Genomic DNA, 11,011 nt, shown 5'->3' on the forward strand with positions numbered 1-11,011 from the left:
GAAAGAATACAACCCTGTCTCACACCTTTCCCAATTTTAAAACATTCAGCGTTCCCATGTTCTGTTCGAACAACTGCTTCTTGATCTAGGTACAGATTTCTTAGAAGTACAATTAAGTGTTCTGGAATACTCAGTGTGAGGTAGGGATCCAATTTCATTCTTTTGCAGGTGAAGATGCCTTCACCTCAGCACCATTTATTAGACTATCCTTCCCCCACTGGATGGACTTAGCACCCTTGTCAGAATCACCTGAACAGATACTAAACAATTCCTTTTAACTGGAAATGTATTTCAAGTTTAGGTTTTTGTAAACCACACTGGGACAAACACCTTTATATTACTCAGCTACTGCTAAGTAACAAATGACTACATCTTAAGTGCTTTTGAGTCAGTTCGGACTCATAGTGACCCTGTATATGGTTTCTGAGCAGTAACTGGTGGATTTGAACCACTGTCCTTATAGTTAATACTCCAGTGCTTATCCTACACCACACCACACCAGGACCACCATCTTAGCACTTCAAAATAACATGCATATATTCTCTCCCAATTTCTACTGGTCATAAGTCTGACACGTTCTAGCTGGGTCTCAGGATACTGCAGTCTGGGCGTCACTCAGATGGGTAAGACTGAGGACTTCAGACATTTGGTGGTATCCCAGCTAGGGCCCAACCCCTCCCAGGGCCTCCTGCAAAGCCCCACACTGTGTTGAGGGCTAGATACAAACTCCAGGTGGCAGGATGGTGAGGAGGCACCGTTTCAAGCCCCAAGTGATCCCAGACTGACATTTGAGATCACCTGTCAGCTCCTGTTGAGCAACTGGGCCAGTAGTTTTACTTCCTAAACAGAGAGGACAGGGGTGGCTCAGAGATCTAATTTTGGGGATCCCCTTTTTGGGGGGCCTGATAGAGCAGATGTACCTCAGTACTGAATTCTGTGGGTACATGTACTTGCCCTTGGACAACCCTAGGTCATGGAGGAATTGGATCAGATTGGAGTAGCCCCTGGAACCAGCTTCAACTCCTCCTCGTGGTCCAGAAGTCTTACTCTCCAGGGCTTTTGCACTGGCTGTGCCAATACCCAAATGTTGCCAGCATACCCCACAGCTGGACTCTGGTGCTCACAGTGCCCAGAGTGCCCACCTCTCAAGATTCTCCCGTTTCTCCTTGTGGGCACCGTTCATCATCTATCCCTTTCAAGGCTGGGGTCCCACAGCAACAATCTGTCCTTGAGCAAAGGGAGACAAGCCCATGCGATCGGGCAGGGACCCCATTTCTAAGATGGCAGGGTCGAGGCTAGAGATGTGAATATGACATGTTACCTGCTTTCCCAGGCCTGGTTCCCCTTCTAAAAAGCCATCCGTTGTGGTCTAGGAAGCGTTGTCCTCACAGACCATGGTTCAGCCACGCCCAGGGTAGTAACAAACCCTAGATGTCCCCCACATGGTCATTGAAGACGACTCTGGAGCCAGTGGATTGCGGGGTGGGAGGCTTTATTTCACTAGGGAGTGGAGGGCCAGGACAGAGGACAGCAGGCGGGACAGGAGGGACTGGCACTCAGGGTGGGGATGGGACAGGGGAAGGGCTGCCCCCAGGCCTGTTGGGAAGGAAAAATTGAGGCTGGCTGGGTGAAAAACTGGCCCGGGGCATGGAAGGGTGGGACTAGGGTCTGGGGATGAGGGCCCCTTCCTCCGGGCTGGATTTGGGCCCGGCCCTGCCTCACTCTCCTCTGAGAAGGCTACAGTCCCTCCTGCTTGCTGGGTTGCAAGGCCCCCAAACCTCGCTGCCCCAACCCAGAGGAGGGGGCTGGGTCAGGAGGACAGTGGACAGGGGCCAAGGGAGCTGGGGAGCACAGGGTGGGGTCCATGGTGCATAGGGGGTGGCGACCACCTGGATGGTCAGTTCCTGGCAGCAATGACCACGGACAGGGCCACACCCCCCAGGGCAACAGCAGTCGCTCCAAACAGCCATTTCCATGGAATGGACTATGGATAAAGGTGGGGTGGGAGGGAAAGAGGAGCTGGAGAAGAGTCAAGGTTCACCCACCTCTGAGACCTCAGCTCCCAAAACAGACTGAACAGGCATCCCAACAAACCACTGCCTAACGATGCCCCCTTTTCTAGGGTACCACTCCTCCCTCCAGGTCCCTCAGTCTGGATTCCACCGTCTACCTAGTCCTGGTCACACAGGGTTGGGGCCTCTCTGTGTGCCAGCACCATCTAGCACGGCTCAGTGGCTGAGGATATCAGTGGACCGCTATCCGAGGCAGTCTCATCTAGCCCAGGTGATGTCCTCTGCCTGGCATACCCTCCCAGACCCTATCCACTCTAGAGCCTGCTGCGAGAGCCTCACCCACGCGCCCTTCCCAGGACACTTGGCAGGCAGCCGGCTGGGATTGCCCAGCATCTTCCGGTACAGAGCAGTCTCTGTGTTCCGCTGGGCTGCGTGCTTCTTCACCAACTTCGAGAGCTCCGCGTGGATCGTCTGTGGGGGAGGTGGGTATTGAGTGGGCCCAGTTCAATTGTCAGCGCTGGTACTGCCCCTCTGGAGGCCTGAGAACTTGAGGGCTGTGGCACATGAGGATCCATCTGTCACAGACTCCTACAGGACCCAGGGCCAGACTCTCGCCCTCTAGGCATTAGTAAAGTGAATGGGGTGAGGTGGCAGGAGACAGAGTGGGAGACCAAGGCTGTGCACAGCAGCTTTGGGCACTCAGACTCTGGGCACTTTGAGGGTAGGAGGGAGTGAGCACAGACTGCCCATCTGGGGAGTCAGATACATCAGCCACCACTGCCTAGGTAAGAACACCAAAGACAGAACCACAGTAAAGACCTGGGGCAAACAAAACAGGAATCCTACATGTTCCCAGAATGTCTCACCTTGTTGGAAGGTTCCAGCTTCAGGGCTGCCCGCAAAATGGGGATGGCCTCACTGTACTCGCCTTGTTGGGCCAGCACCTGTGGGAGAGGGGCACATATCTTTGGACCCCGCTCCTTCCCTCACGTGTCTGTCACAGCCTGGATCAAAGTCCCTCCTCCCCTTGCCATCTTAGCTGGTTAGTGGCTTGTCCTGCACTTGGCTCTACAAGCCAAATGAACCCTTCCTAAAACTTTGGTCATGGTGACTGGTTCAGAGCCAAGCCCTGTGGCCCAGACCAGGCAATGGAGACCGAAGTAATTGCTACGCAGGATGACAGCCTGGCACTTCAAGGGGAAGGGGTGTCTTGAGTCACCCTGATAGAAGAGCCTCCCTGGAGAGCTCACAGCAAAGGCACATCATTCTACAACATTATGTCAACATCTGGATCAAGATGTGGCTGAAGCCCTAGTACAACTAGGCTTGGCAGTTCTGTAAGCCATCTATTGCCTGAACTGCTTAAGTGGGTTTTGTCACCTTTGACCAACTGACTCAAACACATAAGAACAGATACTATCCATCACTAAAATGTTAAGGTCTTAGAAAACAAGGACAGCATCTCTTTCCTCCCTACGTCTCTCTCTGCAGAGATATGCATCTAACAGGTGCGTACGATAAATGCAGGCTGGAGAGATCCCCTGTTCAGGCTATTCACAAATATGCTAGGTGTCCTAGTGGCTACGCCTCAGTTTACTGTTTACTGACAGCCCCCTCAATCAGTAAGCACCAGTTGTGTACAAGCATTTAACAAGCACTGTGTGTGTACAAGCATTTAACGAACACCTGCTATGTGTCAGTATTCAGGGAGCACCTGCAGTGTACAAGCATTTAATGAGCACCTGCTGTGTACCAGGCCCTGTACAAAGGAAAGAGATGCAGCAGTGAGGAAGACAGACAGTACCCAACCTTGCAGTGTGGGGTTGAACATGATGTGTGATAGCAAAATGAGGTCAAGAGGCAGAGCAGTGAGAGGTGCCCAGCTCAGCTGGGATGGGAGAGAGGTGACCTAAGAAAGTGACATCCCAGCAAAGACCAGGAGGAGCCTAGACAGGCATCTGAGTTGAGTATGTCTCAGGCTGAGGGTACAACCAGGCAAGGGGGGAGTGGGGTGGGCCTGGCTTGGGCAGGCAGCTGTAAGTAGGGAGGAGGCCACTAGGCAGGAGGTGAGACAGGAGAGGTGAGCGTAGGAGGGGAAGATGGCAAAGACATGGCTTATACTGAGGGAGCCAGGAGCCAGGTATGAGAGACAATCTGTGCTGGGCTAAAGGAGCAGTTCAGGAAAGTCAATGGAACCCAAGAATCTGGGTCTGACTGTGGCTTCCCTGACACTGCTGTGTAAGCCAGGCTGTACCATATCTGGCACCTGTCCCTGGACCTACACTAGCTGGGTGCCCCCACCTCTACAGCTATGGCACCCACCTTGCCCTTTCGGAAAAGCGCCTTGATGTTGTCGGGCTGGTGCTCAAGCACAAGGCTGCAGGAACGCAGCGCGGCTCGGTAGTGGTCCAGCTTCAGCTGTGAGGCTGCCAGGTTGTTCAGACACTTTACCTTCAGCTGGAGCAGCTGCTCCTCCTCCTCAAATGTCATGTCCACTGCAGGCAAGTGACTGTCACTGTGCTGTATCAGCCTCCCACCCATGGTCATGATGCCATCAGCCTCACTCTCACCCCAGCCACCCAGGGGCTGACCTGCCCCTCTCTCCTAGGAGGAGGGAGAAGGCAGGAGGCTGGAGCGGAGGGCTCGATCTGGCTCAACACCCCAGATATGGGAGGTAGTAAGGGGGTTCCTGAGGTCCTGGGGCTGGAGGCTCCTATACCAGCTTGTCAGGGACCCTCGAATAAGGAAGGACCCTCAGACCACATAAACACATGGCCACAAGCTGCCCTGTCCCAGGTACTACTAAGAGGTCCTAAAAACATAGCCTCAAGAGATAACGGGCCAAACACCAACTGGGGCCACCCCGTCCTGATGGCACCTGAATTCTGTAATATCCCATTGTTCTGGAATACATCACAAGCCTGGAAAAGACCCTAGCCTAAAGGTCAGGGTTGTTAAGGCATCTAATCTAGCCATATGCTGGAATAGTCTAAAACGTTCCAAGCCTTAGGCCCAACAATCTGGTGGTGGCTCCAGTTCTCTGGGCACTCATGGTGGACACAGTGGTAGGGGCAGTGCTGAGATCACACAGTCACACGGTGGGGTGGGAGGGCACCTTTGGCGCTGGAGGTGATGGCCTTGATGGCAAGGTCGTAGGAGTTGGCAGCCAGCACGAAGTCAGCCCGCTGGTAGTGGGCATTGCCACACTCCCGCTTATGGTTGGCCAGGGCCACACGCTCCTGCCCCGAGAGCATCTCCAGGTCGGGCCCATCCACAGCTGTCTTCAGGGTCACCTCCAGGCACAGGGCCGCATGCGGGGGGATGTAGGGGCTCCTGCTGGGGGTTGTGGGTCAGGGGCAATACTCAGCCTCGGCACCCCTCCAGCCATGTCCCCCACCCAGGAGAAAAGCCCTGGATATATGGCCTCTGAGTGCCCTTTCTGATAGAATGTGGGAAACAGCTCCCAACTCACACTTGTGACAAGACCTTAGTGGCCAAGTTGCCCTCCCTGAGACTCTCCTTTCCCACAAGACAGCTGGGTGAACAGGGCAGAATGAAGGATCTCACCTGCCCTGGGGGCCATAGCAGTACTTGGAGTCAGCGGTGACCATGGCAGTCTCCCCCACATCCATGAGCGGGACGCTGAGGTCCAGGGCCTAGTGGGAAGGACAACAGAGGATCAAGGGGTCTGGGCCAGCACTGGTGCCCCCAGGTCCACCACAATACCCACCTGGATGACATCACAGTCGCCCAGGGTGAACACCAGCTCCAGCTCCTCCTGAACCCTCGTGCCATTCTCCAATGACGTCTGCAGCTGCACTGTCACCACCTGACCCTTGGCAGGGCGACTTGAGCCAGGTGGGCCTGGGACCAACGTCTTCTTCCTCAGCTGCCCATTCCCTGAGAGAGGAGGGGGAGCGGAACCTGTCACTGGGCGGCTCGGACAGGAACCCACTCCCCCAACCCAATCCAGGAAAAGAGGTTGAGCTTCCAATGACTGCTCTGCTTATCAACTGCGCAGGTCATCTCACTTCACACAGCAGGGCCTCGGTGTCCCAGGCTGAACACGGACCTAACAGGGCCAATTTCAAGGTACCAACACCCAGAAACACCAGGGATGACCAGCACTTCTGGTTGTTGGTTTAAGAAAACCTAGGGTTTGCAACGGCCAAGGGCTGAGAAATAGCCCCTTTCCAGGACTATCAGGTTTGTTTACCCAACTCTGCAATGGGGAGATCGCGGGACCTCCTTGACCCACCAGTTCAAGTTGGCAATGTAAGCAGAGCACCACAACACATTAAACACAACCGACAGTCCCTGACGTTCCCCTACCCTGAGGAAACCATCAGCTCTCAGCTGCCTCAGCTGGAGTTTCCCTCGAAGCCTCAGGCAGCTACCAAGGCTGCCAAATTGAGCCCAATGCACAGTGACATGTGTCAGAATAAGACTGTTCACTTTTTCAGAAGTAGATCACCAGAGCCTTCTTAGGAACCTGAGTACATGCATACCTCCAACTTTTCAGTAAGCAGTCAAGTGAATTAACTGTTTACATCATTCAAGAACTCCACAAGTCTCTTGTCGTTAGCTGCTGTCCAGTCGGCCCCCAACTTGTGGCAACCCCACATACAACAGAAAAAAATGCAGCCCAGTCCTGCGCCATCTCCAGGATCAGTTATAGACTAGACTGCTGTGCTCCACAGGGTGTACGTGAGCTGAGTTTTTGCAAGTAGATCGCCAGACCTTTCTTCCGAGGTCCCGCCAGTGACTCGAACCTCCAGCCTTTCAGGTGGAGGTCAAGCACACTGTTTGCACCACCTGGATGATTCCCAGGCAATCACTGGAATGGACAAGTGGTCACAGCAACTCAAGGAGCTCACAAGCTACCACATGTCACACACATGGTCCGACAAAGACCATGGGTGATGAGGTAGGTGCTGGAAATGGAGAGGGCAGGCAACTGGCCCCGGCACACAACCCTGCCCCCCCTCTCCCTGGACCTTAACAAAGAGAGGACTTACCCTGAAGACACATGGAAGCAATGCCTGGGGTCACCTGTTCTAACAGTACCTGCACACCATAACATTCCTTCCACAAGTCTAGGACTCCTGGGGTGGCACTGTAAGATCAGCACTGGATTTTGAACCACAATCAGCAGTTCAAACCCACCAGCTGCTCTTCGAAAGTCCCATACAGGGTCGCTATGAGACGGAGATGACTCGATGGCACATAACTACAACATGTAAGTCTGGAGCAGACCCTAACTAAAGGTTAAGGACCCTTAGGTATCTATGTTCTAAAATGTTCTCAATTTCTGGGCATGTATGCATGCCCCACTTCCAGCCAGAGAACCATTGATCTAGACCCCTGAGGCTTGAGGTTTCTGGGCACTCTGCTGGATGTACAGGCAGGGTGGCACCAGGCACTGCTGGGACAATCAGGGTCCCCTCTCAGGATGTCAGTTTCCTCAATTGGAAAACAGAAGCCTCAGTTCTGATCCAGGGATGAATGAAAATGAACAGAGCTGGCCTCCCACTCATGGGAGGTGAACAGGGGGCGGGGCCTCTTAGAGTATCCCTAGAAGAGAACTTCCCAAAGTCCCACCCTGCCAAGGAGGCCATGTGGCTGCAGGGAAGTGCCTCTGTCCCTCTTTTAGCCTCAATTTTCCCATCCACAGAATGGGGATATGATAGGAATTCTGTCTTGGGGCAGTTGTGAGGATGCACAGACAGAATCAATTCCCAATAACATCATTATTATATCACTATATATTACAGGAGCTCTGGTAGCATAGTGGTTACGAATCGGGCTGCAAACCTTAAGGTCAGCAGTTTGAAACTACCAGCTGTTCCACAGGAGAAAGATGAGGCTTTCTGCTCCCGTAAAGATTTACTGCCTTGGAAACCCTGTACAGGGTAGCTATGAGTCGAAACCGATTCCACAGCACCTAACAACAACAACATGTATTACAGACTCCTGGTGTGGAGCTGGAGGATCAGCACTGGACTGTGAACCACAGGCTGGCAGTTCAAATCTGCTGGCGGCTCCTTGGAAACCCTACACAGGGTCACTATGAGTCAGAACCAACTCGACAGCACTCAGGAATAACAATATTGTATTTCAGAGTCCCTGGAGCATGCAAATGGTAAACATACTCAGCTCCTAACAGAAAGGTTAGAGGTTTGAGTCCACCAGGTGTGGTGTGGGAGGATCAGCACAAGGTCAGAGGTTCAAACCCACCAGCCATTCCTCAAAAACTCTCTCTACAGGGTTGCTATGAGCCAGAACTGACCTGACAGCGCTTAGCAATAACCCAAACAGAACGGCCTCAGAAAACAAAGACTGGCAGTCATTTTCTGAAAAATCAAGAAAACCCTGTGGGTGACAGTTCTATTCAGACACACACGAGGTCACCACAAATCCGAATCAATTCAACAGTAATTGCCTGATGTTGTATTATGTTCCGGTACTAGTACTCCATAATACACAGCATTAGTAGGTATAAAGTATGCTATAAAACAGGGCAGGAGAGTGATGACTCCAAAGGCTAAGTTCTGGACTGGGAACCACAAGGTCAGCAGTGCGGGCCCACCAGCTACTTCACAGGTGAGAAATGAGCCTTTCTGCTCCCACAGATTTAAAGCCTTGGAAACCCTACACAGGGTCACTATGAGTTGGAACCAACTCAGTGGCATTTAATAACAACATAACATAGTGCAAAGGGTTAAGCACTCGACTGACAAATAAAAGGTTGGTGGTTCCAATCTACCCAGAGGCGAATGAAAGGCCTGGACATCAGCTCCTGAAAGGTCACAGCCTTGAAAACTCTAGGGAGCACAGTTCTAGCCTACACACACAGGTTCAATTCAACCGTTACCAACAGTCATCACAACTGTAACCTACGTTGGGTTCAACTCAATGGTAACTAACAATCAGCACCGGCTGTAGCATTACAGTTAGGACTGCTAGGATTACGCCACTTGCTAGCCTGATGTGGACAAGCACTGGACTGCTAACCAAAAGGCTGGCAGTTCAAATCCATCCACCACTCTTTGTAAACCCTCTACAGGGTTGCTATGAGTTAAGAACTTGACAACACCAACAACATGGTGTTAGTGAAGTGTATTGACCTCAACACTCACCAATCAACCTTGCTTTAACATCCAGGGTGACTGAGGAAGGGCATTAGGGATCAGGGGGACGGTCTGTGGGTTCGGGAGCTATTCCTCACATCAGTTGGATCTCAGGATGAGGTTTCTGAGGACTGTACTTAGCACAAATGCCTGAGAAGATGCAATGGGGGCTAGGACTAGAGAAAAGGGATCCAGTACCTCCTGGAGGTTTGGGGGGAGTGACAAAAGGATAGTGATTGCTCTGGTTACAGAGCTGTGACCTCTGACCTTCACAGCAGCAGTAGGAAAATGGGGTCCAAAGGGCAATGGGCCTGAGATAGGGTCACTTTCAAACCTGAGTCCTCCCCTCCTTACCCAGGATGTCCAGCCACTCCTCTGGAGCTGGGGTTGGGGCAGGCTCGGGCTCCATGGCAGCCAGAAACTCTCGGGCTAGGGCTCCAGGCTGCTCTGGCTCCTCTGTCTGGGGCTGCCCCATGTCCTCCAATGGTGGCAGCTCACTCAGGTCATCCTCCTCCTCCTCCTCCTCCTCCTCGTCCTCTGCATCCTCAACTCCATCTAGCACCTCAAAGTCCTCCAGTGGCGGGACCCTGGCAGGCAGCGGGGCAGCAGGCTCTGGTCCTGCGGCAGAGGGCTCAGCACAGGAAGCCATGCTACTGGGAAGAGCAAGGGATGGGAGTAAGGATCACACCGAACCCCTCCAGTTATCCCCTGTACCTCATGCCCCAGAGAGTGACTCAAGGCCTCAGTTTCTTCATCTATGCAGTGAGTATAACAAGACAAGCTGTGTGTCTATGTGACCCAAACAGTGTCACCATTAATACAACTAATTATTATTTATTTAGTCCCTGTAAGTACTCTAGTAGATGGATAACCCCCGCATAGAGACATACACACACATTTCCCAGAAGTCGAAACTGAAGCCTAGAGTTGCAAAGCCATTTGTCCAAGGTCACAAAGCAAGCTAACATGAGTGGGATTGGAACCTGAGACTCCAGAGCCCTGGGATTTTGTCTGGTAAAATCCCAAAAGAGGGTGCTGGGTTTTTTTGGGGAAGACCTTTGGGAGGCTACATTTAAAACCCAAAATGAAAGATAGTCTCCCCCAAAACTTCCACGTTCTGCATCTCTTCTTCTAAGGGAGAGCCCCCTGCCCACACAAGGTACCTCCAGTCCTGTGACCTACCCCCAGAAAACTCAAGCCCTTTCCTTCCAGCCCTGAAGCTTATACAGACCCCTCTCACACCAGAGACACTGGCCCCATCCATGCCCTGAGCACCTCAGGCCTCCTGACACCTAACAGCATGTCCCTTCCTCCAGAGCTGTAACCACCTCCACATTTTGTATCCCTTGCTAGTCCCAGGCCTATTGGGAAGCTCCAATCCTAGCAGTGCCATCGCAAACCACCCCGCATAGCCCCAAATCCCTAGGAGCCCCTGGAGGTGGACAAAGTCATCCTAACCCACAACATCCCCCAGAACCTTCACCTGTACTCTCCTACCGGGCTCAGACTCAGACCCCTTTTCGAGACCCTCTGAGACCCTGCCCCCACAATCCCCTGCGCCCGCACAAATTGCCCCCCCCAACTACCGCCCCCGGCCTGGGCCAGGCCCCCCCCCACCAGCCTCTCCCTCGACCTATAAGCATTCTAGTGTCCCCAGACGCCCCCCTCCCGATCCCCAAATCCCCCACACCTCCCAGATGCCCCCCGTCCAGTCCTAGCCCCGAGTCAACTCCCCAACAGGACCCCCAACGTCCCCCGCCGGTCTGACGCCACCAGTCAGGGGCCCCGACGCCCGAAACCCCGGGGCGTCCAGGGCCTGCGCGTCTCTGCCGGCAGCCCCCATCGGCTTCCGTAGCCCCCAGCTCCGCT

General features: G+C 53.3%; 1 protein-coding gene across 2 annotated transcripts; it reads right to left on the minus strand.

Annotated features, from left to right (window-relative positions):
• Positions 1-1,724: 1,724 nt before the first annotated feature.
• FKBP8 (FK506 binding protein 8, 38kDa) lies at positions 1,725-9,794 on the minus strand. Of its 2 annotated transcripts, none has more exons than XM_006876309.1 (8): positions 9,497-9,794; positions 5,743-5,912; positions 5,580-5,668; positions 5,128-5,345; positions 4,335-4,507; positions 2,879-2,956; positions 2,352-2,483; positions 1,725-1,984 (listed from the first exon to the last, which is right to left on the minus strand). In XM_006876309.1, the coding sequence occupies exons 1-8, from the start codon at positions 9,789-9,791 to the stop codon at positions 1,898-1,900; spliced, it is 1,242 nt and encodes a 413-aa protein (XP_006876371.1). In that variant the 5' UTR covers positions 9,792-9,794; the 3' UTR covers positions 1,725-1,897. The 2 variants fall into 2 exon arrangements, with proteins under 2 accessions (XP_006876371.1, XP_006876370.1); XM_006876308.1 differs by having other exon boundaries at positions 1,898-1,984; positions 5,128-5,348; positions 9,497-9,791.
• Positions 9,795-11,011: the final 1,217 nt, after the last annotated feature.

The sequence above is a fragment of the Chrysochloris asiatica genome, unplaced genomic scaffold, assembly GCF_000296735.1.
Source record: "Chrysochloris asiatica unplaced genomic scaffold, ChrAsi1.0 scaffold00374, whole genome shotgun sequence".
Taxonomy (NCBI): Eukaryota; Metazoa; Chordata; class Mammalia; order Afrosoricida; family Chrysochloridae; genus Chrysochloris; species Chrysochloris asiatica.